The 26,093-nt window shown below is 43.3% G+C and overlaps 1 protein-coding gene and 1 non-coding gene across 3 annotated transcripts; one reads left to right on the forward strand and one right to left on the reverse strand.

Moving 5' to 3' along the window:
- Positions 1–743: 743 nt before the first annotated feature.
- Trip13 (thyroid hormone receptor interactor 13) lies at positions 744–26,089 on the reverse strand. Of its 2 annotated transcripts, none has more exons than XR_873456.3 (13): positions 25,784–26,089; positions 24,401–24,566; positions 21,152–21,281; positions 18,454–18,509; positions 17,953–18,043; positions 16,205–16,277; positions 9,467–9,530; positions 8,642–8,742; positions 8,289–8,395; positions 6,705–6,858; positions 3,752–3,864; positions 2,782–2,851; positions 744–1,633 (listed from the first exon to the last, which is right to left on the reverse strand). XR_873456.3 is itself a non-coding variant. In NM_027182.2 (13 exons), the coding sequence occupies exons 1-13, from the start codon at positions 25,873–25,875 to the stop codon at positions 1,538–1,540; spliced, it is 1,299 nt and encodes a 432-aa protein (NP_081458.1). In that variant the 5' UTR covers positions 25,876–26,061; the 3' UTR covers positions 756–1,537. The 2 variants fall into 2 exon arrangements, 1 of the variants encoding a protein (NP_081458.1); NM_027182.2 differs by having other exon boundaries at positions 756–1,633; positions 8,642–8,728; positions 25,784–26,061.
- On the forward strand, positions 13,657–13,721 carry LOC115488274. Its single transcript, XR_003950798.1, has one exon. It is a non-coding gene; the product is annotated as a U7 small nuclear RNA (small nuclear RNA).
- Positions 26,090–26,093: the final 4 nt, after the last annotated feature.

The following is a 26,093-nucleotide window of genomic DNA, read 5'->3' on the forward strand; positions in this document are numbered from 1 at the left end:
CTCTGTTAAGAGGCCAGCCTGGTCTACATTCTGAGTTCCAAGCCAACCAAATCTACATAGTGAGACTGTCTCAAAACCCAAAACCTAGAAATAAAAGTCCAGGGTAACCCTGTTTTGGTTTACCCTTGGGTTTTGTTGTTCCCTCCTTTCGATTTCCTAATATTTTGTAAAAAGTTTTAAATATATATTTATGAGCATGGCTGACATTTTCTAATGTCTCTTTTTGTATCAAGACTATGCTATTTTTTTTTTTCAAGATTTATATAGCATTCTTGTTAACTTTGTTTTTCCTTTCCAGCTTGTTAGAGGTAACTTAAAGTAAGGGAGTGGTTTTAGACACTTCTTCTGCATCTACATGAATGATAACAGTCAGAACAACAGACATTTATTCCTAAAAGAAAACTGGGGATCATGAGACCTAGTAGTCAGCCCTAGCTCCAGCCCTAGCTTCCCGTGGGGAAAGTGAAGTCAAGTACCCTCGGGGGCCAAGGAGTCAGAGAGCAGGGTTCTGCTTTCAGTGCCCTGCTCGGAACAGGAGGTAGAGTTTAGTAGTCAGGCAGGAGCCAGGGCCTGTAGTGTCTCAGAAGTGCCACCCTCAAACCTGATTGGCAGAGTGGATGAGTTCCTGCCATGATGCAACTGCACCATGAGATCCTGGGAGCACAGCAGACTTAATGCTGTGTGAGTATGCCAGTCATTATTAGTAAAACTCACAGCACTTGAAGCAGACGTTAGAATAAAAATAAGAGAATTCTGAAAACAAGTTTAATATTACAAAACGTTCTGTGACAAAGGCAGCATTCCATTTAAAAGTGTATTCATGTATAAAGTATTAGTGCCAAACTACGTTTGGCAGAAGATGACATAAAACATGATATTCTGTGAGGTGCAACACATATTGACTTATTTTATATTTCGTAACAAGAATTTTCACTTGAAATACAAGTAAAATGACTGGAGAAACAAAACACATTGCCTGATTGACGTGACCATAGAAAGCACACACTGCTCCTGTGCACTACCAAAGAACTCTTCATCTTCTTACCTGCAGTCCCCTCTCAGTTTCCGTATCACAGCAACACGTCTTTCTCACCCATCACATAGCATCCTGTGCTAACCAAAGCCGACTCAAGCCAGAAAGCAACTGCTCCCTTCTAGCCTGAGCAAAGAATCCATCTTTCAATGCTGTAACTGCATTAGTTAGCATCCCCCTTGTTCTATGACAGCTGTTTTGATCTCCCTTTATTTTAAACAAATTCTAACATCTTGTGTCTGACAGGCTTGAGTCAGGATGGGGCTTTACATAGATGCAAACAGACTGGAATTATCTTTTAAAAACAGTGAAAAAGACAAGCAGTCTTTTTTGCCTTTAGATATGCACTGTAAAATAACACATAGTCCTTTTGACAAAGATTGTACACCCATCTGTCTGGCCTGCAGATCTACATGGCTTAGAGTCATTTCTGATGCACACTGTGAGGTAGACGGTATCACCTCCTACTTGTCCATTGAAAGCCATAGATATGGATGTCTGGGATCAAACATAAGCTGAAAGTTTCTTTTTCTCCTCAAACTGTTTGTCCACTGCCAGAGATAGGGCCTGGAGGAAACCCTCGATGGTGACGCTGGGGGCCTGAAAAGAAACGACCATTACTGAATGGACTTGTGCTTTAGTGGGGCTACATGACAGCTACCATCTATACATTTGTGGAATTAGGAAGAGGCTCAGCTCTATGCAGGACAGACAAGCCCAGGACCTCTCAGGCCCACAACAGGGAACCCAGATGTGGTTTGTAAAAGATGATATAATTTACTGTTTCCCAGGTAGGGGAGGCCAGCACTCATACACCTGCGAAGAAGGAAAAGAATCTGTTTGGAACAGAACATGGGGTCTCAAGGCCTGCCATTTTGGAACCATTTACAAAGAGTTTACCCAATGACCTGGAACTGTGACACTGATGCTTATCACTATAAATATATGGAATCACTACAGAGCTCAGCACCAAGCTCTCCCTTTTGAGTCAAAGCACTCATACTCAGGGCCCTACTGAAAGCCACACCTACACAGCGGGTGTACACACTACTGGCCAGGCAGAAAACCAAGATTTAAGAGAATCTTGGGGCTGATGGACTTGGGCTGGGGCCTGGCTCTGAGCAGCTAAGGGAGTGATTCCAGGTCACCATCGAGTGTGAGCAGAACCAGGCTCATGGGGCACAGATACTAAGGAGGAGGAGGGCTTTAGACACAAGTTTCCCAATGCACTATGGTACATGTGTACCTGTGAGCACTGCATATGTATAGGCTTGCACGTATGAGCAGACACCCAGAGCCACTTCTTCCCAAGCACCTGCTTCGTCTATGATGGACGGTGTTATCAACTCGACTGAGTCTAAAGTCACCTGGAGACAGGTCTCTGGGCATGTCTTTAGAGAATTATCCCAATTACATCAATTGTGGTGACAAGACCTGTCCATTGTGGTAGCATCACTTCTTGGTTGGGGTCCTGAACTGTATAAATGGAAAAGGGAACTGTACAGCCCCATCTATTCATTATTCATTCTCTGCTTCCTGATTGTGGACCAGTGGCTTCAAGTTCCTGCTGCTTTGACTTCCACTCCCTGATGGTCTGTAGCTAGAAGAAACTTTTTCTCCATGAAGTTGATTTTTAAAGAATATTTTATCACAGCAACTGGAAAAGAAACTAAGATACTACCCCAGAATCCTGTGAGCAGCGTGGGTGAGAGACCTGGGTATCTAACACAGGGCAAAAGGAAGCTTACCTGGATGTAGAGAGCATGAGCCAGGAAAGGAAGTTTCCTCAAGACCCGGCCACTGAGGCCCTCACTCTTCCTGTATGAAAATAATCATATTCATAGTATCAACTTCATATAAAAATGTACCCAATTCAGGGATCATTTCCCTCTTTATGGTGAACCAAAACTCAAAGGCTGGCTAAGGCAACCCAAAAGCATAAGGCTCTGTATGACCCTGTGTTGCAGGAAATATCAAAAACTGATGAACGGGCATGTTCCCGCCCTTGTGCTGGCAACTCTCAGTCCCTGGTGATCTGGCCGGGCATGCACTGATGGGCAATGACCAACCTGTTTTTATCTCACAGAGACTCTGACTCTTAACTCCAAAATCTCTCCACCCAGCTCACAGGTTCCCATTGGCAGGTTGCTACCACACCAACCCTGTGCTTCAAATCCCCCTTGGCCTTTGTGATGCACATTGGCAAACCCATGCTTTGCTGCTGTACCTTCCTCTCTTGAACTCAGACGAGCCGCCACGTGAAGGAAAACACAGCACAAACTTAGTTCAGAAACAATAGTATCTCAATCTCTGGGTACAACAACTAAACCCTAATCTTGTAAGCCTTATTAAAATCTGCAACTCTAAGTTACTTCCCTTCTTACTTTTCTTCTACCAGCTGCAGGCTGCTGCTGCCTTTGCCAGCTACTCATGCCTACTTTTGCAGTGCCCGGATAGCTCACCTCCAGGGCCTTCTCTGGCCTACAAAGAAAATCACAATACCTAGTTACCTCAGCAAGTGATTTTTCTTGGGGTAAAAAATGATTAACAGGCAGGGTGTTGTGGCATGTGCTTTTAATCCCAGTGCTCTAGGAGTCCAGCCTGGTCTACAAAACAAGTCCAGGACAGCCAGGATACACAGAGAAAACCTTCTTGAAAAAACAAACAAACAAACAAACAAACCAACAAAAAAACCCAGAAGAAGACATCAGTTTATACCTTGAAATTTCACTCAAAAGGAGGCTCAACTTTGACACATTATTTTCAATGAAGCCAATCATTTCCAGCTCCCGAAGGGTCAACAGCTGCTGACGAGGATATATGATCTGGCACTGGGGAACAAAGCAGCATAGTTACACAGAATCCACATAACAGTTGCTAGAGGAACTATGAGCAAAAGGACCAGTACTTCCAGGGCTATCACAAACTGTCATGACTTATATAAATTCAAAATAATCACTCAAATACAGGCTCTAGAAAACAGCTCGGCATACTTCTTCCCCAACTGTACTGGCTAGTTTTTGTGTCAACTTGACACAGTCTGGTGTTATCACAAAGAAAGGAGCTTCAGTTGGGGAAATGCCTCCATGAGATCCAACTGTAGGCATTTTCTCAATTAGTGATCAAGGGGAGAGGTCCCCTTGTGGGTGGTGCCATCTCTGGGCTGGTAGTCTTGGTTCTATAAGAGAGCAGGCTGAGCAAGCCAGGGGAAGCAAGCCAGTAAGTAACATCCCTCCATGGCCTCTGTATCAGCTCCTGCTTCCTGACCTGCTTGAGTTCCAGTCCTGACTTCTTCAGTGATGAACAGCAATGTGGAAGTGTAAGCTGAATAAACCCTTTCCTCCCCAACTTGCTTCTTGGTCGTGATGTTTTGTCTAGGAATAGAAACCCTGACTAAGACACCAACATACCTGTGTTTCTTCAAAGACCAGTATGCAGGTAATAAAGCATGGCTCAGAGTCAGCAGCCAGCTAGATGCTGAGCTTCTGGCCAAGGTATTTCTTGCTTCATGTCAGGGCTGGGGGAGTGGGTAGGGAGCTGTGATGGGTGGTATTAAGCAGCTGCCTTAGTTCTAGAAATATGTGTTGAACCTAGAGGAGCAGAACTGGATTGCAGAGCCAGGACCACAGCTGTCCTCAAAGGAAGACTCTTAGTCTGCTCTTCAGGAATGACTAGTTTATTAGAAAGACAGATACAGCAGTAGGTCCCTGAAGCATTCCCTCATAGATTAGAGGCTTTGTCAAGTTGCTGCATTAAGCCTTCAGGGTGGCACTGACTGCTTCCACAGAGCCTTTCTACGTATACTTTGGAGGTTTGTGGGTAAAAAGAGAAACAGGTTTCTGTTTGGTATTCTTACCTTTCTGCATAAGTGATTGTTTCAGGTCCCCACAGTCAGTGAATTTATACAGGCAGGCACACATCCCAAGAGCCCAGAGTGTAAGCTCCTGATAGAGTGAGACCCAATTACATAGTCTCGGCCTTCAGTGTCTGCATAGCTTGTTCTTTTCTTTTGCATGTGCATGCGGTGTGTATGTCTGCATTTGCATGATCAGTATGCTGATGTCTTTCCATCTTAAAGAAAGAAGGCAAGATCTCTCTCTTGAACCCAGAGCTTGCAAATTTGACTAATTAGCAAGCTGGCTTCCTCCAAGGATCCCATCTCCATCTCCTAACTCCTGGGATCATAGGCAGGTTTGCTACATTTTGTGGGAACCTGAACTTTTGTCCTCATGCTTGGCTGGCACTTTATCCAATAAATCATCTCCCAAACTCTAAATTTTTCACAAAATGACCAAAGTAAGAAACTGGATTCACACTTTGGAGGCAGAGGCAGGTGGATTTCTGAGTTCGAAGCCAGCCTGGTCTACAAAGTGAGTTCCAGGACAGCCAGGGCTACACAAAGAAACCCTGTCTCAAATAAACAAAAAAACCCAAATAAACAAAAAAGAAAGAAACTGGATTCAGCTCCTCCCGCCCCAAATCTGTACCTCTAAGCTAAACCTCAGAGCATTCTAGATTCATGGTACAAGTGACAAATGTACCATTATGAGGGCGGAAGACGCATCAAAGGTGTCTTTGGCCTCTGACACATCCAGTTTCCTCACCGGACCTTGCCTCATGAGAAAGCTCTTTGGTAGTAAAGAAGCTCCACATAGATGCCCCATACCCACTGAAGCCAGGACAAGTTGCCAATGCCAGAACCATGTTAATTTGACTACCTACTGATGAGCTGGCTTCCTATTCCTGCCCAAAAGTGACCAAGCATTTTTGGTAAGAACAGCAAGGCCCACTATCTTATGAAGTGTCAGGCAATGGCTACAGGATCCATTGAGGACAATTCCACTCTGCTGGCTAGGGAAAATTCCACTACAGCAATCATTATAAATCTCTACTTGTTGGCTTGCTTGGTTCCTGCCCAAGTTCCTTACATTCTATACTAAAAAAAATGTTCTTGCAGCATGAGCTATCAGATGCTGGTCTAAGAACCACAGCTTTCAGTCAGTCATAGGTCTGTGAACTTCAGTTACTATAACTTTCAGTCAGATGGTATTCTGAAAACGTTGGCCTTCAGTCAGTGTAACCTGTGAAGTAAGACTTTCATTGTTCTTTGTATAAACTAAGAGACTGGTCACTTTTATATTCTATGGCTGGCTCAGAATCAGGATGTATTTAATAGTCTGCCTACAGCCCTCTCACTAACCTTCTACATACTGGTACCTCAAATACTGAAAAGTGTTAATCAAATAGTACCAGAAGAACAGAAACATTGTTAAAAGTATGGTTCAATGACATATATGTATAAAAGTGCCATACAAAACCATTATTTTATAGTCTTATTCAAATCTTTTTAACTCTTAATGGAAATAAAAATCAAAAATACTGAGCCAGCAGGCATAATCTAGATATAGCCCCCCCCCCCCCCCCCCGCCACTCTCTTTCTCTTTCTCCTTTCTTGTGTCCTGGAACTCACTCTGTAGACCAGGCTGTCCTCAAAGAAATTCGCCTGCCTTTGCCTCCCAAGTGCTGGCACCACTGCCCAGTTAACTCTAATTTTCAATGTAAGGCGTCTATAATAAAATGCCTATGAGAACTAGAGTACATTAAGCTATGCCAATTAACTACCAACATGTAGAAATCTAGTAATGGCCAGCAGTGAAATAAACAAAGGTACCTTCATCAGTTCTTCTAAACAAGACAGGTAGATTTTGAAGATGGCTGCTGCAGAGGGGGGGCCAATGTATTGCTTGATGTCAGCTCTATCCACGAAAGCCACATCAATCTTCTCAGTGATGTTGGAAGTGGTCAGAATCACCACATTGGAATGCCTGTTGTCATGAATAACAAAGAATTAGGCACAATTACACCAGTCCTGCCAGTGCAAAGTCAAACTGTCCTCTGAGGGGGAGTGAGGATGATTATAGGAGAGACAGAAAGAAGATAGAAGAAGCAGATAATGGGAGGGCTGCAGGTCATTACCACACCAACGAGCGTATTTCCCACAGCCTTCTCATGCTTCAGTATTGTGGGAAGCAAAGCCATAAGCTAACAGAAACAATTTCCTAAAATATACACAAGACATTTGTTCCTATCCCCCAACACCTCTGTTCTTTCCACCGAGGTCAAGAGAATTTTCAGCTCCTAGCCTTGAGCCTCAGGTGCACCTCCTCTTATCCTTCCGCGCCTCAGCAGGCTGGGAAACAGACAACAGGCCCTGACCTGCCTTGACTCTGCCTGGCAGGAAGACTTTTTCTCTTTTTTCTCTACTTCAGAAGCGGTAAATGACTCCCAACACACAAGGTGCTTTAAAGACTCAGTTCTGTTCTGGCCTATTTGACAGGTCCATAGTAGGAAGACAGTAAGTCCACGAGTGGGACAACCTAGCTAGCTTTATTTTGGTGGCTGTGCTTTATCCCAGAGCAACCTTCCAACACAGCCTTTAGATCCCGACAGCCCTGACCTCTAGTCAGGCTCTCCTGGCTTGCAGCAGGTCTATGATCAACAGGTACTCCCAAGGCTTCTGCATCTGGAAAGCTGTGGTATACTCTCCTGGGGACTTGTTGTCTCACCTACTTGAGCTTTGGGGAAGATCTTACTTTGTGCAGCATTCCTGACATGTACAACCTTAGTGAAGACTCTGAGGCAATGGAGGCTATCAGCCTTAAGCATAATAAAGGCAGAAGGGACACCATGGGGTGGTGTCTTTCTGACCCATATCACCTTTTAACTAATGGGAAGATGATGACTGCCTCTTCTGGTGGTGGGGACAGGAGTGAGGGTGGGAGTGGGGAAGGCAGACAACCAAGATAATGGAATATTCCAGGCAGTGGGGGGTGGGGGAGGAGATCACAAGCATTATAGCGGATCCTAGAGAGGCAAGTGGAAGCCTATCAGTCCAACAGGGAACATCGCTCGGGAGTGCAGAGTCTGTCAGTATGACAGGGTAGTGTGGTAGAAAGCTGAGCAGCTGAACATAGGACCTAGGTAAGAATGGTCTGAGGCTTAGTGTTTCTCTTGTCTATTATTGGAATTTGGCGCACAGAACTAGGAGTGATGCTGGAAAAGAGAGTGGTGAGGGTTTCAGACAGACTGTGGAAGGCACCGCACCTTCCTTGGAGACTGTAGGGAGACAATGGCAGCAAAAGCCAGCGTGAGGGAAATGGTTATAAAGCCATCAAGCCGCTTAAGAGCAATTTTAATGTTATTTGCTCATCACAATTCGCCCTCACCACCGATGAACTATCTATCCCAGTATTACCTTTTAATCTGGTCAATCTGAGTCAACACAGCATTGACTACTCGGATAGCATCTGATGGCTCTGCGCCTGCCCTGCAAGCATTTCGAGCAGCTGTGAGACTCTCCACCTGTGGGGACAGAGTAACAGGTCAAAAGGAGGAGTAACTAGCACTTCACAGGCAGCTAAGGATTGTTAGTTGTCTGAATAAAAAGAATGAAGGTGCCTACTATGTGTGTTGCTGCTCCTAGAAGCTCAATGCATGGGGTGCTAAGAAAAGATCCATAGAAAAGAGCTTGCAACACCAAGTGAGAGGGCTCAGGCAGAAACAGCAAGAGGCAATTCAGGCAAAGAATGACTACCTTTGAGTGCATACCTCATCAATCAGAACAAACACCAAAGCTTCCTTATCATCAATCAAGTCCTGAATCTTCTGGAACATCTTAGTTACCAATTTGCCACTCTGGAACCAAAGTACTAGGATCAGTAGTGCCGATTTGTAGTCAACTGATACAGGAGCACAAAAGCATCACAACTGTGGCCACCTCTGATGGACCCTCAGAAAGCTCCAAGCATGAGACAAGATCTAGAGATGGCTCTAGAGATCAGCATAAATACTACCGCATTCTAGGACGTGGATACCTGAGACATCTGTCGTTGCTCAGGGAAACACAGTGCAAGTGACCTCAAGTGCACGGTCATTCATGATCAAACTTACTCCCCTGGGAACAAGGCAAACCACTGATAGCAATACAGAAACTGGTAAGGGAAAAATTACAGGTACTCTGTTCCCAGTTGCCTATGTATCCCGCCTTAACACCACCCAAGAGCATACTGAGATGACATGCCTTGGGCACACAGGCCTTCAGGACTCAGTTGCACACACAACATTGTACCGGGTTACACCTCAATTCAGATCCAGAGTACATGAGTATGAAGGCTCCTTGGCAAAAACAAGGGCAGCCTAACTGAGACCACAGGATTTGGTACTTGTTGAATGCCTAGTGGGTGTCTTGCTCTACAATCTGACAATATCAACAATTAAAACATTGAATACAATCCCAACACTCGGGAGGCAGAGGCAGGCGGATTTCTAAGTTCGAGGCCAGCCTGGTCTACAAAGTGAGTTCCAGGACAGCCAGGGCTACACAGAGAAATCCTGTCTCGAAAAACAAAACAAAACAAACCATTTAATACTTACTTCTGAAAACCACTTAGAAAATAGGCTGTGGCTGTTTATTTCAATCAACTGGCCATACCGGTACCTAAGATGATAAAAGGAGACATAAGGAAAATACAACGGATGCCTTTGACACTGCATTCCTCCACTGCCCACATTCTGAAGCTGACCCCCATCCTAATGATATGCAGCTCCATCTAACTAATAATTGTATAAAACCTAATAGGATGCAATGAACACTTCCAGATAAAAGTAAATCAACTTTCCCCATATCCTCATTTGAACCAAATAGCAGAAACTTTCATTTTGGTCTGTGTATAACTTTTATTTCCAATATAGTAAATAAAGCAAAATAAAAACCATTAAGAAATTTTGACAGCATCTACCCATTTTTCTTTTCTATAAACCCCAAAGTGGTGTGACAATTCCTTTGCCCACATACTCAAGTCTTGGAGTACTTAAAAAGTCAAAACTCACGAATGCTGCTAATAAGAAAGTCTGAAATGGTACTGCCCTTCACCCAGAAATAGCACACACTGAGCCTCATTATCCAAGGGGAGAAAAGCTGGCTCCTAGAACATATTCCCTCCCCTCACCCACCTCCCCTTTGAAACAGTGTACACAGCTCTGGCTGTCTTAGAACTCTCTATGTCGATCAGGCTTCCCAGACTCTTTATAGTTCTCAGGTCATGGGTCCACAGAAGAATTTCTTGCTTTTAAGAAGTACCAGTAGTATTCCATTTTAAAACTGTAGCAGTAATTACTTTTACTGCTTATAAAGTGTAGAGAAGGGTATTAAGAACATGAAGAGATAACAAAAAAGACTGAGATAAATATTAAATAAAATTAATTATAAAACATTATATTTAAGCTAGATAGTGGGGGGGGGGGCATGCGCCTTTAATCCCAGTACTTGGGAGGCAGAGGCAGGTGGATTTCTGAGTTCGAGGCCAGCCTGGTCTACAGAGTGAGTTCCAGAATAGACAGGACTACACAGAGAAACCGTCTCGAAAAACCAAAAAAAAAAAAAAAAACCCAAAAAACAAAACAAAAAAACCAACCAACCAACCAAAAAGCGCCACAAAAAAAACCAAAAACCAAACAAACCAAAAACATTATATTTAACAGAATAGGGAGGAAAAAATTTATATATAAATTGTTTTATATACACACACATATATAAATATATGCCACTTCTAACTTACAAAATAAACACAAATCACCACATTTTTCTAAATGAAACTCAGATTTCTTATAAGAATATTTTGCCTGTCTGGTATTCTAGGAAACTTGCCTTTGGAGACCTTTAAAGAAAAGATGCAATTTAATCTATCTGAATAGGGCCAAATTGCTAATCATAACTGGTGAAAATAAAGTATTCACTGTATGTAAAAATACTAAGACACTTCTAAAGAAATAACGTAGACATGTACCAGTGTATCTCACAGGAATCCTGCTTCACACTGGAGTAGTAGAAGCCAAACATACATTGTTTTCATCAATGAGAAATTAGACAAGACCAAAAACAGTGACATTTGGTAAGGATTTTGTTGAATACACAGGGGAGGGAGGTGGTTCCCAAGGGAAATGCTCTAAGAGCCTCCCTGGCTGTCCATCGGGCCTCTTTCAACTATAAACCAAGAGATCCTAGCCATTGTGGAGCTGGGGAAACCAAGGCTAGAGTTTGAGGAAGAGAGGCTGTGGGGCAGACTTCCACAGAGGAAGGGGAAACGAAATAAATCCCTGAAGCCAGCATGGGAACCCTGTGTGTTTGCTGAATACCAAGGCATGTGAACAGGGAGAGTCCACAAAGCTTGAAGGCCTTTGAAGCTCACACAGGCTAGAAAAATCCAGGCTACTATGGTCCAAGCGGAGAGTTGTATCTTAACCTACTAGGAACTTCTAGGTGGCGACTGTAGGCACAGCACACACCAGAACAAAGAGAAAACTAAACCTAATCCACTTCCCCAGGACTCTGAAAACAAACCTCAGAAACCTAGGTTACAAGTAGTTGAAAAGGCTACCAGAACCTAGCCAGCAGATTTAAAAGTAAGATGTGAAAATCTAGGTCCTTTAGTCAGAGTGTTAAGCATTTGTGTAAAATGCACTTGATATGCTGAATTAGTTTTTTCATCATCGTGACCCTATACTCGACAAGCAAGTTAGGGAGGGGGGCATTATTTTTGCTCACAGTTCTGAGGAACACAGTCCATCATGGTAGAGGAGGCAGTATGGCAGGAGTGGCTTTGCCCACAGCATCAACCACAAGCAGAGGAAACAGGGCTACCAGTCAGCTGGCTTCCTCTTCTCTTTCGATTCATATTGGGACACTAGCCAAATGTGTCACCTACATTTAGGGCATGCTTTCCTTTCTTTGTTAAGCCTCCCTCAAAGGCTTTTATCTAGGTGATTTCAAATCCATTCAGACTGACAATAAAGACAACACATATGCCAGGAAGAAGAAACGTGTGAGGAGATAATAACACAAGTGAAAGCAAGAACATCGTTTTAAAAAGCCATAAGACGATTCAGACTTTAACAAGAACATATGAAAGAAGGAAGAACACAAAAAAGAACCAAAAGAAATCTTCAGAGAAAGAAAACAGTGTGAGTTAAAAAAGGAACTAAATGATTGGGAATAATCTAGATACTACAAAAAGTACACAAACTTAAGGATACAGCAAGAGAAACTTTAAAATTCAGTACAGATATTTCTTTTAAAGCTGAAAAAAGGGGAGCTGGAGATCCGAGGTTAAGAGCACTGACTGACTGCTCTTCTAGAGACCCGGGTCTGATTCCCAGCACCCTCGTGGCTGCTCACAACCAACTGAAACTCTAGTTCCTCGGGATCTGATAGGCTCTTTACGCTTCTCTGGGCACCAGGCACACATGCGTTACACAGATATACACACAGGCGAAACACCTCTACACATTAAAATAAAGTAAAACACTTTTAAAAATAAAGAGCGGAAATAAAAGGGCAAAGTAGATGGGTGGTCTGTGTGCAACACCTAGCAAGCAGTCTCACATGCTGAAGGACAGATTCCCGTGTAATCATCACATGGTTGTCAAATGTGAAGAGAACTGAGACCCCAAATAGACAGAACTCAAGGAAGGACAGATAATGAAGGGTCCAGTGCAGTGGAATGACATGGTTTCTACCCCTGGGACAGGCTCAGCGGGCATTGTCCTCCAGGAGTATAGATGGCTGCTGTGGTCATAAGATTTGCTTGTATAATAATATACATTATTTTTACATTCCTCCAAGGAATGTCCTCCCTATTAAAGTTAATGACTCCGTGATAATAATCAGAGAAAGCAAGAGGATGGGAGGCAAGGGTGTGGCTAATGTCTCAGCAAAATGGCAAATAATGGGACCTTCAGAACAGCCCTTAAGGTTGTGAAAAAGGATTTTTAAAAATGAGCTTGAAGCCGGGCAGTGGTGGCGCATGCCTTTAATCCCAGCACTTGGGAGGCAGAGGCAGGTGGATTTCTGAGTTCAAGGCCAGCCTGGTCTACAAAGTGAGTTCCAGGACAGCCAGGGCTACACAGAGAAACCCTGTCTCAAAAAAAAAAAAAAAAAAAAGTTTGAAACTGCATAATTTCTCAACTGTGCAAAAATACAAGGATGCAATATGAATTGTATAAGGGGCTTCACAGATATAAAGTAGGAAAGGCAGCTGCACTATGAGCTAGCCTGTCAGAAAGATACTAAAGGAAGGTGACAAAGATTTAGGGAGGGGTGATGGCACCACCCAGCTAAGTTTTTGTTTGTTTGTTTATGCTTATAAATGCAGATTCCTGAGTTCCGTTAGCCTGGGCTAGGTGAGGTTGGATGGTAATCTCAGGACAAGATCCCACCCAGTTAAATTTACAAAGCCAGGCAGATCTCTGAATTCTTTTGCAAGGTTAAAGGAAAAAAATGTTTTTGTCCTTTTCCTAAGAGTCATGGGATGCGGACTTATGAGAGGATCTAGAGGGAACCTAGAATAAATAACTAAATTGATATGTAAATTTAGAAAACTGCGCTTTTGGTTGGCATGAGATGAGCTACCAAAGACATCAGTTCTGTTTTAGAATTTTTTTCTCTAGTGAGAGCTCTTCAAGAATTTTTTCTAACAGAATTTCTGATTTTAGTTGGAAAATCTATGAAGAACATACACAGCTCTTTTAGGAGCTTTCTAGCGGCTATCCAGAGAAGGCTGTCTGAAGAGAGAACACAGATCTTTTAGAATTTCTTTTTGTTGGGCTTTCTGATTTTGATTAGAAAACCCAAGAATTACTTTTAGAAAGTTTTTAAACAGTTATTTCTGACTTCATCAGAAGATCCAATAATTTTTTATAGCAGTTCTTCTGACTTTGGTCAGAGCTTTTAGAATTTTTACTAGCAGAGAGAGCTGTCGCAACTACAGAGTCTGGAAAGCCATCTCAGCAGGACATAGGCTTGGACTGGTGATTTGACTTTGAGTTGTTTTCACCGCTCCTAAACACCCAGTTTCTCAGGAACCCCTCTCCAAGCCAAGGCTAGCCCTTGGCAAGATAAGACCACAGGGACATCAATGTCCTTTTCCTACTGTGTCACCCATGAGTATGACACCAGGAGCAGAGAAACTTTTCTTTGGTATACATGCTGTAGGACAGTGCTCCGCTGCCACCATTATCCTCAGGGTACTTTACAAGACTGAATCAATCCAATAGCTGACTGTGAGCATCTACTTCTGTGTTTGTTAGGCCCCGGCATAGTCTCACAAGAGACAGCTATATCTAGGTCCTTTCAGCAAATCTTGCTAGTGTATGCAATGGTGTCAGCGTTTGGAAGCTGATTATGGGATGGATCCCCAGATATGGCCGTCTCTAGATGGTCCATCCTTTCGTCACAGCTCCAAATTTTGTCTCTGTAACTCCTTCCATGGGTGTTTTGTTCCTAATACTAAGAAGGGGCAAAGTGTCCACACTTTGGTCTTCTTCTTGAGTTTCATGTGTTTAGCAAATTGTATCTTATATCTTGGGTATCCTAAGTTTCTGGGCTAATATCCACTTATCAGTGAGTACATATTGTGTGAGTTCCTTTGTGATTGGGTTACCTCACTCAGGATGATGCCCTCCAGGTCCATCCATTTGCCTAGGAATTTCATAAATTCATTCTTTTTAATAGCTGAGTAGTACTCCATTGTATAAATGTACCACATTTTCTGTATCCATTCCTCTGTTGAGGGGCATCTGGGTTCTTTCCAGCTTCTGGCTATTATAAACAAGGCTGCTATGAACATAGTGGAGCATGTGTCCTTCTTACCGGTTGGGACATCTTCTGGATATATGCCCAGGAGAGGTATTGCTGGATCCTCCGGTAGTACTATGTCCAATTTTCTGAGAAACCGCCAGACTGATTTCCAGAGTGGTTGTACAAGCTTGCAATCCCACCAACAATGGAGGAGTGTTCCTCTTTCTCCACATCCACGCCAGCATCTGCTGTCACCTGAATTTTTGATCTTAGCCATTCTGAGTGGTGTGAGGTGGAATCTCAGGGTTGTTTTGATTTGCATTTCCCTGATGATTAAGGATGTTGAAATTTTTTCAGGTGCTTCTCTGCCATTCGGTATTCCTCAGGTGAGAATTCTTTGTTCAGCTCTGAGCCTCATTTTTTAATGGGGTTATTTGATTTTATGGAGTCTACCTTCTTGAGTTCTTTATATATATTGGATATTAGTCCCCTATCTGATTTAGGATAGGTAAAGATCCTTTCCCAATCTGTTGGTGGTCTTTTTGTCTTATTGACGGTGTCTTTTGCTTTGCAGAAGCTTTGCAATTTTATGAGGTCCCATTTATCGATTCTCGATCTTATAGCACAAGCCATTGCTGTTCTATTCAGGAATTTTTCCCCTGTACCCATATCTTTGAGGCTTTTCCCTACTTTCTCCTCTATAAGTTTCAGTGTCTCTGGTTTTGTGTGGAGTTCCTTAATCCACTTAGATTTGACCTTAGTACAAGGAGATAGGAATGGATCAATTGGTATTCTTCTACATGATAACTGCCAGTTGTGCCAACACCATTTGTTGAAAATTCTGTCTTTTTTCCACTGGATGGTTTTAGCTCCCTTGTCAAAGATCAAGTGACCATAGGTGTATGGATTCATCTCTGGATCTTCAATTCTGTTCCATTGGTCTACTTGTCTGTCGCTACACCAGTACCATGCAGTTTTTAATCACAATTGCTCTGTAGTACAGCTTTAGGTCAGGCATGGTGATTCCACCAGAGGTTCTTGGGCCCCCAATGGAGGAGCTAGAGAAAGTACCCAAGGAGCTAAAGGGATCTGCAATCCTATAGGTGGAACAACATTATGAATTAACCAGTACCCCGGAGCTCTTGACTCTAGCTGCATATGTATCAAAAGATGGCCTAGTTGGCCATCACTGGAAAGAGAGGCCCATTGGACTTGCAAACTTTATATGCCCCAGTACAGGGGAACGCTAGGGCCAAAAAGTGGGAGTGGGTGGGTAGGGGAGTGGCGGAGGGGGGGGTATGGGGGACTTTTGGGATAGCATTGGAAATGTAAATGAGTAAAATACATAATAAAAAACAAAAAACAAAAACAAAAACAAAAACACCGAGACTGAATCAAACCCGAGACCTAGCTGGGTATAGAGGAATGAACTGACCTACACCAAGGAGAGGAACTCATGAATCATGACTGAAAACAAACATTTTAAATGTCACAACTCCTGTGCCTGCTTCTTTCCTCTCTGTTGTCACCAAAGTTACCTGCTCGACAGTCTGATGGTCAGTTTTTGGGCTAATGCCTTACAAAGGGATGTTTTTCCAGTACCCGGAGGACCTGTAATAATAGCCAAGGAAATATATTGAAGCCATTACCTTTTAAGCATAGTTAAGTATTATTACTGTTGTTACTATAAGTATTAATTTATTTTAAGTTAAAGCTTAAAAGCTCTCGAGTCTCACCATGTAGTCCTGATTGGACTTCACTGATATGGACTAGCCTACTTCTCCCAGATGACATACTGCTTCTTGGCTTTTAGCAACTCTAGGCATATTTAATAAACACCACATGCCTGGTCTACATCTTGGTGACACCAGCCCTTGTCTCCACACTTCCTTTATGAAGTCCACACTCATCAAGGGACGTTTCAAAGGCCAAATACAGCTTTCTTGGTAAATACAGGTACAAGACCACTCCTGCAGTGGCGTCTCTCACTGTAGATAATGCAAAGGTGACCTGTACCCTACCTTAGACCAGAACAGCAGTTTATATCTGGAATGTTACTTGGACTCATTTGTTAAATGTTTGGTCCTCAGAGTGGTGGCATGAGTGGTTGCAGAAAATGAAAGGTGAAGTGTGGTTTTAGGTCACTGGGGTATGTACTTGAAGGGGCCTGAGAGACCTTGGTCTCTTCCTCTCTTTTCACTCTTGGCTACGAGGTGATAACTGTTCTCCCACGTGCTTCACCACAGGCCCCAAACAGCAGACAATTGGTGATGGACTGACCCTCTAAAATGTGAACCACATCCACATACATTTGTTTTCTTCTTTGAGACAAGGTTTCACTATGCAGCCATGGCTGGCCTCAAACTTAAGACATCTGCCCACTTCTTCTGCCCCTAAGGACTGAGATTAAAGATCTACTCTACCATAGTCAGCTTTTTTTTTTTAAGATTTATTTACATTTTATGTATATGCGTATTTTGCTTTTACCTGCATGGAAGTGTAACACATGCATGCAGGACCCTGAGAGGGCAGAAGAGGTTAAATCAGATCCCCAAGAACTAGAGTTACAGACGGTTGTGAGCTACCATGTGGGTGCTGGGACTTGAATCCTAGTCTTCTGCAAAAGTAAGAGCTCTCTTAAACTTCTTAGCCATGTCTCTAGCTCCTTAAAAGATACTTCTTAAAAGACGTTGGGAAATCTGACAATCCTAATTGGCATAACCAGGGTAGTAGACCCAGGCTTCTCCTTGGCTACAATGTGGATGTTGTCTTTTTCCATAGACAAAGAGATCTGCCTGCCTCTCAAGTGCTGGGATTAAAGGTGTGTGCCACCAAGGCCTGGCTGTGGGTGTTGTCTTTATTTTGTTCCATCTCTATGCAGCAATGGGGGTGGGAACAAATCAACAATTTCCTTCTAAAAAGGAGCTGACAGAATATCTTTAAAAACATGGCTCCTGTAGTTCACTCTCATGAAGTGAAGCAGTTGCTATTACAAAGAAAAGAAAGTAGACTTGTTTATTCTAAGCAATTATGTTCAGTTGGAAAAATAGGCAACCACTTTATATAAAAAGGTCAGAAGGAAGCAAACAAGTTGCCCACAAGAGAAAGTCAACTAACAAATTTGCCAGACTTCAGTGAACTGAATTAGCTTCGCATATATGGAATATTCCAGAGCAATCCTGACTCCTTCAGAAATGAAAGAGCTCTAACATTGTAGATGGAATAGGTATAAATTATTACAAGTCAGGCCATTCATTTTGGTCACATGCAAACCCGCCCACCTCACCGTGCAGCAGCACCACCCGGTTCCAGGTGATGAGGTTGCTGTCCACGTTCTTGTCTGAGAAGAGTACGGTGGTCATCACATAATCAAGGAGCTAATGAGGAAAAGCAGAAAGGCAGATCAGGTACCCGTAAGGCAGAGGTTTCCAAAAGCATGCTAGGAAGGCCCGCACCCGAGAGACACTGATTGACACTGAGAGGCCATCTCCTATCAGCTGCCCCTGTTCTAGAAGGCATCTTTAAAAGGTAAGGAGGTAGAATCCTGGTTGGTACCATCCGAAGAGGAAAAACCATCATGGCTTTTACTTAGAATGACAACACGCTCTAAGAAAGTACTTGTCAGGCTAGTCTCTGACCATTTTCTACCTAAAGGATCAGCTCTATGCTGGGGAACCTCTGATGGATTGGCATTCAGACGTGGGCCACTGGTAGACAGGATCTCCAGAAACCCTCTTGAATCACAAGACACAGTGAGGCTAGAGAGCAAGAAAATAGTACAACTTACATGTGATTTGACCTCCACATCATACACGAGGCTATCCCAAAGTCCATGAAATTCAGCTGTCAAGGAAAATAAGACAGAAAGTCCAATTTTAGAAAGAACTTGAGACCAACGCTTTCCAACTGCAGATGGAGACTGATACAGAAAGTGGTTTATCTTCTTCCCCAAAGTTCAACTTTTCCTAAAAGTAGAGATCTAAAATAAATGCCAGTCATATAATTTTGACCAATAAGTGAAATAAAAGGATTATTCTTATCAAATCTGATAGCTCAAGTGGAAGGAGGAGGATCAAAAGTTCAAGACCCCTCAGGGTTAAGAGTGAGTTCAAGGGCAGCCTGGGAGAAACCCTATCTCAAACAAACACACACACTTACATACAAAGCCCTGGCATGAAGCTCAGAGGTAGACTGCTCATTGAGGCCTGGAGTTCAATCCCCAATGTAAGACAGAGAAAATGAATTACTCTTCATGTTTGTGGACTGGTGCTTTACAAATGAATTCTCCCCATCCACCAGGCTAGCTGTCACAGTGCTAGAGGTTCTATGCATGCTACTAAAAGAGAAAGTTATCTACAGTTTTACACAGCTGTGAACCCTGGAAGTTATAATAAGTTCTGACTGGCCTGGCAAGAAACTCCCATTGGTGCACTGGTGGACGAAATGTTATAGGAGTAACTAACCGCTTTCTGATTGTGTTTAAAGCTCAAACCACAAGATTGAACTCAACCCTGTATCATTAACTGGACTAAAACTCCATGGCTGACTTGGTCATAGGCCTAGGGGAGAACCTAACACTATTTGTTAAGTAGACACAGCAATAAACTGCCCCCGACCCTTGCCCTGAGTTTTTTTTACACCCAGAAATAAGTGGACTTTTGACCCTCATCAGAAGAGCTTCTTTTTATAATAGATATAGCCGGGCGTGGTGGCACACGCCTTTAATCCCAGTACTCGGGAGGCAGAGGCAGGAGGATTTCTGAGTTTGAGGCCAGCCTGGTCTACAAAGTTCCAGGACAGCCAGGACTATACAGAGAAACCCTGTCTCAAAAAAAAAAAAAAATTTATATATATATATATTTGCCACACAAAGGCAGAAAACAGGTCTAGGTCTCGGAGAGTAAGAGATTGTGGAGTTCTTAGCTCTAAATGTGACATCTATAGTGCCCTTAGGCTCAGGTATCATTGGGAAGTGAAAACAATTTTAAGGGCTGGAATTAGAGGATGTTGCAGCATAACTATTAGTTGGCTGTGGCTTGTGAAATTCCACCCCTATCTCAGGAACTATTGGCGACGGATGGCTGCTAGGGGAAGGAGAATCAGTTGTGTTGCAGGCCCTAGAAGGCTAAACGTGCTACAGCAGATGCAGCACCAAGTGGATCCAGTGGGTTTAAGAAAAACAAAAATGAAAACAAAAAAACCCAGCACATGCTGTTAGGAGGCAAAAATGGTGGTGAGGACCAGGAGGAATTAGAGAGGAATGGAGCTGGTCTGACCCAAAACCGTTATAGGCGTGTGTGAAACATCTAAGCACTAAAATGTTTTCCAGAAAAAAACCGCCATTGTCTAATATTTTCAGTTTTGCCATTTCCATTACATCTCTTGCTTTCTCCGGGTTTATTTTTTAATCACCAGTTCCGTGTCTTTAGAGGAAAAAAATCCAGGTATTTATTTCAATGCAAGCCTGTAAATTTCCTTTTTGGGCTAATGTATTTCCATAAGTAGTGGTACACTGTATTTTTGCTTTCATTGAATGCTGCAATTTCTATTTTGTCTTAGACTTGCCTTAAGTTATGATTTAAAGTGTGTTATAAACAATCAAAAACATACTGTATAAACATAGAACTTGATGACTGAATTAATAATTCCTGGCTACTACCTGTTGGAACCCAGTAGCAAAGACCTCAGAGAAGCATTGTCACAGCAGGCAAGGACTGCCTGGTAGAGGAGAAAAATGAACAGGTATTGTAAAAATTTTTAATCCCGACTCAAGGCTTTTAACCCACCTTTGACCATTTAGTTTTCAGATAAAAGACACACACAACCTTTATAACAAAACAAGCTTTAAACAGTTCCAACAGGCACTTGACATCCTTAGTTATTCACAATGAGGTGTTCGTCTAAAGGAACAACAGTCTCAGTTCAGAACCGTGTTCCTTCCTTTGAAATCACCACCAATCAAATCTGTAGTCTTCCCTAAAGGCTCACATACTAAAAGCCTGACCTTCAGCATGGCGCTACTGGGAGGGAGTGGAACTGAAAAGATAGGGCCCGGGGAAGGTTTTCGATCACGTCCTTGAAGAAGATAGTCAGGGCACAGATCTCCTGCTCTCTCTTCCCTGCATCTGGCCGTGAAGAGAGCAGGCTTCCTCTGCCACGCCTCCCTCCCACAATATGCTACTTTGCCTTGCTAATGGCACAAAGCAATGGAGCGACGATTTCATAAACTAAAACTGTAAGCCAAAATAAACTCTTCTCCTAATAAGCTAATTGTCTCAAGCATTTATTATAGTCATAGAAGCTAACACAGTGAGATCCTTTTAATTTATTTCCAAAGGGATAAATCATCCTAAATTCTTACAAAACCAAAGAACCAAATCTTCTCATTAAGTGACATGGAATACCCCAGCTGTGTCTTAAGCTTCTGGTTTATGCCTTCCTTGGCTGCCTCCCTCCACTACTACCCTACTGTCAGGACCCTGTACCTGCAGGCAGAACCCAGTGACTTGCTGCAATTATATTTTCTGTTTCTTCATCCAAATTCTCACTGCTGGGGCCTTCTTCATTCAGCTGGAAGATGTGAAGTGCAATGGTGCATGCACTCAGATCAATGGGCTGTTGATGAGGAAAGAAGAAAACACAGCTATGCAACTCAGGACACGCCTTCTTTACTTGTAGTATATACGCTAAAGTCCAAAATAAAGATCAAGGAATACTGTTATTAAAAACTAGTTCTCGGAAGGAGTTACAGAGACAAACTTCAGAGCTGAGACTGAAGGAAGGACCATCCAGAGACTGCCCCACCCGGGGATTCATCCCATAAACAACCACCAAACCCAGACACTATTGCAGATGCCAACAACATTTTGCTGATACGACCCTGATAAAGCTATCTCCTGTGAGGCTGTGCCTGGCAAATACAGAAGTGGATGCTCGCTGGGCGGTGGTGGCGCACACCTTTAATCCCAGCACTTGGGAGGCAGGGGCAGGCGGATTTCTAAGTTCAAGGCCAGCCTCGTCTACAAAGTTAGTTCCAGGACAGCCAGGGCTATACAGAGAAACCCTGTTTTGAAAAAAAACAAAACAAAACAAACAAACAAAAAAGTGGATGCTCACAGTCAGCTATTGGATAGAGCACAGGGTCCCCAATGAAGAAGCTAGAGGAAGTACCCAAGGAGCTGAAGGGCTGTACAACCCTATAGGAGGAACAACAATATGAACTAACCAGTACTCCCAGAGCTCCCTGGGACTAAACCACCAATCAAAGTAATCAGATGGTGGGACTCGTGTCTCTAGCTGCATATGTAGCAGAGGATGGCCTAGTCAGTCATCAATGGGAGGAGAGGCCCTTGGTCTTGTGAAATCTTGGAGATTCTATGCTCCAGTATAGGGGAATGCCAGGGCCAGGAAGCAGGAGTGGGTGGGTTGGAGAACAGGGGGAGGGGGGAGGGAATAGGGTATTTTCAGAAAGGAAACTAGGAAAGGGGATAGCATTTGAAATGTAAATTAAGAAAATATCTAATAAAAATATATTTAAAAAACCTAGATCTCAGATTAGATGAAAAGTCTAGCATTTCTTTTCTGATCTACGATTAGCTTTTAAGGTGTTTATCTGTTTCACTCCTTCAGGCTCTTGACACCCCGTCATCCCTGAAAACAGGGTCTTGGTCTATAGAACTGGCTACCTGGAATGCCTTCTGTAGACCATGTGGCCTCAACCTCAGAGATGCAACGGCTTCTGCTCATAAGCACTGGGATTAAGGAGGTGTGCTCTACCATTCCTAACACAACTAATTTTTAAGTGATTTTTTCTTTTTTTTTTTTTGCCATTGTGAAGTTAACACTCAAGGAAAATGCCAACATTTATATAAAGAAGAAAATTCTCTACAACCAAATTCAGAGGTAGTACAGTCACTTGAGCCAGGAGCAGAAATGGTTTTCCATACATCCATACGGTTTCCTGTTTATTTTCCCAGCAGGCCATCTTTATGTCTGTCCTTCATTTAGAATGGCCAAATATCTTGCTTCCTCCCCAAATCAGAGCAGGATTCCAAGTTTCAAAATGAGAAATAAAGTGCAATTTCACCATGAGGACCCATCAAGGCAGAGGAGAGAATGACTTTAGCCTTGACCAAGGGAATGCTGTCAGGTATGTCCACTGAAAAGTTAGTATCTTCCCTTTTCTAGTTTACCAGTTCAGGGTTACGTAGTTTGAAGAAGGGTACTAAAGAAGGTTCAGGGCTGGAGAGATGGCTCAGCCGTTAAAGGTTAGGTTCAAAGGTTATATAGCCGTTAAAGGCTATATAAGAAGGTTCAAAGAAGATGAGTTAGGTCAGTGGATTTAAATGCTACCCCTTGAAGGGAAGCTACAAACTTTATGAAGAATATCTGCACCTTTCCCTCAGTTGCTTTATCCATCATTTACCTGTATCACTGGGGGCTTTATAGTGTTTTGAGTCATGACTTAAAACTACAGTAGTTACTGCAACAGTCATTGTTCTAGATTTGGATACTGGGAGAAAAATTAGATTGGCTCGTTTTCTTGTGACTCATCCTTATCTTTTTGCTTAATGTTCTGTCACTACAAGAAAACTCAAGTTTTGTAATTTGCCTGCTGACTCTGGATTTAACTATGTAGTCAAGAAACCTAAGTATTAATCACTAGATTATATCCAGGGCACATCAGTAGGAAGCTGAACCTCCACCCCATCATTCTGTCAACAAGACGGTCAATATGAGAAGGACCCAGCAGGTCCATAGAGACTTGAACTTGCACTTCATCAAACAGCAGCAAAGTGTCTGGAATGGTCCTCTACTTACAGTGGCCCAGTGGAGGCTTGATCTTAACTTTTCATTTGGAGGCTATGACAACTGTGTCCCTTTTTTTGGGGGATAAAGGCCATGGCGATTTTTTATTTAAATGATCATGCCGTGTTTTCCTTCTGACTCTATACAGAGATGGCAATAACTGTGCTTTGGGTCTTCTCTGAGACCTTTATAATGAATCATACTATGGTCATGACTCCTGTGAAACTGAGGAAAAGACAAAACCAGAGAATTTCTCTAAGCTTCAGGTGTTTGACGAAGAGATATTATAGAATATTTGGTTTCCATTAAAGTGACCGAAGTGGCAATTCAGAGAACTTTAGTATGCTAGAAGTACATAAAAAGAGAATTACGGTCTGTGATGTATTCTAATGCAACCTAATTATTAGTAGGTCTGTTTTCCAACTGTCAAATTTTACTTCCAATTTGTTCCAGGCTCTGTCAAGAGCATCCTGACACACAACATCCCTACTCTAGCACCTAGCTCCAGGACACATAGCTAAAGCTTATCTAGCTACTGTTAGCAATCGGGGACACAACAACAGCAGGATCAGTCACCACAAGCTGCCAAGATGCTACACATTCCTACTCTCGCCACTAGTCACATATCCTTCCTATGTACATGTTCGATCTCCCCTTCTAAAAGGACACTCCCTCCTCTCTGCACTCTTTCTTCTCCCTCCACCTTCACCCAGAAGCAGCCTCTGGATTCTCCCTCCCTAATAAACCTCCCACGTGAGATCTGTTGCCTAAAGTGACTTTATGGAATCTGTTGCTTAGATTGTAATAGCCACCAAAACCAACAGATAGGGTAGTAACCCGCTATCCACGTCAATGTTAGTTATTTATGACAATTACCTCATAATCTCTAAGGGCTCACTTACCAGCACTATGAACTAGGAATTTACCTGAGGGTCTTTAGCCTTTAGTTCTGTGTCAACAATAGACACTGACTGAACATTTCTGCTTAGAAAAGGATCATCAAACTCAGTCCAGACGTAATCTCCAAACACAATATTATGCCGGTTGAGCAGCCTGTAAACACTCGACTTTATATCTTCTTTTTTTGCAGTGCTAGAAAGATAAATAAAACATATATAAAATATCTTAGTTAAGAAAAACACTAAAAGCTGGGCGTGGTAGCACACGCCTTTAAGCCCAGCACTTGGGAGGCAGAGGCAGGCGGATTTCTGAGTTCGAGGCCAGCCTGGTCTACAAAGTGAGTTCCAGGTCAGCCAGGGCTACACAGAAAAACCCTGTTCCGAAAAACCAAGAAAAAAAAAAAAAAACCAAAAAACAAACAAACAAAAACGACAAAAACAAACAAAAAAACAAAAAAAACCCCACTAAAGTATAGCTAGGTCTGGCTGTAATTTCAGCATGCAAGCTGAGACAGAAGAACTTGTTTCAAACACAGACACTCAGACACACACACACACACACACACACACACACACACACACACACAGACACACACCTTCCCTCCCTCAGACCTCAGACATATACAAGAAAGTCATTAGTCAAGATGGGGCTTGGCAGTGTACTGTCTTAGGATCAACTGTAGGGTCCCAGGCCTGCAGTCATACCATCAGCCACCCTCAGGCTAATTAGAAAAAGGAGGTGCCACTAGTTCTTCACACACTACTATGAAAATTAATAAAAATTCAGTGTTTGAGACAAGCCTGAAACATTATGAGCATTCAATCCATGTTAGCAGCCCTTTTAAGGAAAACCTGAAAATGCATAGCTGTAGGGTCTAACCTGGAGTACGTACATAATCTTTGTAACAGGAAATTTGCCACTGGATTCTGGCTTTGCAAATTAAATACTTGCTCTACTGACACTGCACTTCCTTGCACCCCTAATTGACTGGAGATCACTTCTGTCGCTTAGCAGGTCCTATTACATGGAGCTCATCGTTAGGCTGTGCTCCATAGGCCAGTCAGTTGAGAGCTGTGGGGTCCTGCCAGATAGTCTGGGATGGTGGTAGGGTCTGGATGGGATATGCGGCAATGTGAGAGGTGAAACTCAAGAGTAATGTGTGGTGGGATGGAGGGCAAAGTCGGATCATGCTGTTAGGGTCAACTGAAGTGGGGTGGAGGTGTGCTGGGTCATACTAGGTGGGTTCATGTCAGGCTGTTCAGGTCGTGCGAAGTGGGGCCGTACTGAGGGGTGGGACGCTGTGGGGTGGAATCCTAAGAGTTGGGGTAAGGTCGTGCCACTCGGAGTCACGCGTGGTGGGGTCGGATCAGGTCGCGCCCCGCGTGGTCGGACTCCGTATATACGCTCACCTTCCGCTGCGCTGCAGAACCTCCACATGGACCGCGGGCGATTCGGCAACACAGGGAAGCGCTTGCTTCAGGTCGCCCACCGCCTCGTCCATGGCGCCGCCGCCGGGAGCCGAGGGAATGCCGCCGGAGTGAGGCCGCGGTCGCCTCCCTGCGCCCTGTGCGACAGCCTTCTCCGATGTAGGAGGATCCACCTTGGCTAAGGGCCGGCCAAATCCACTTCCGCCGCCCGAGCCGCTCGGCGCTTTGCAACCCGCCCCGCCCCACCGAGCTTCGAATCTGCCGCGCGCTGCGCACCGCCCCACCCTGACCC

The sequence above is a fragment of the Mus musculus genome, chromosome 13 (genome assembly GCF_000001635.26).
Source record: "Mus musculus strain C57BL/6J chromosome 13, GRCm38.p6 C57BL/6J".
NCBI lineage: Eukaryota > Metazoa > Chordata > Mammalia > Rodentia > Muridae > Mus > Mus musculus.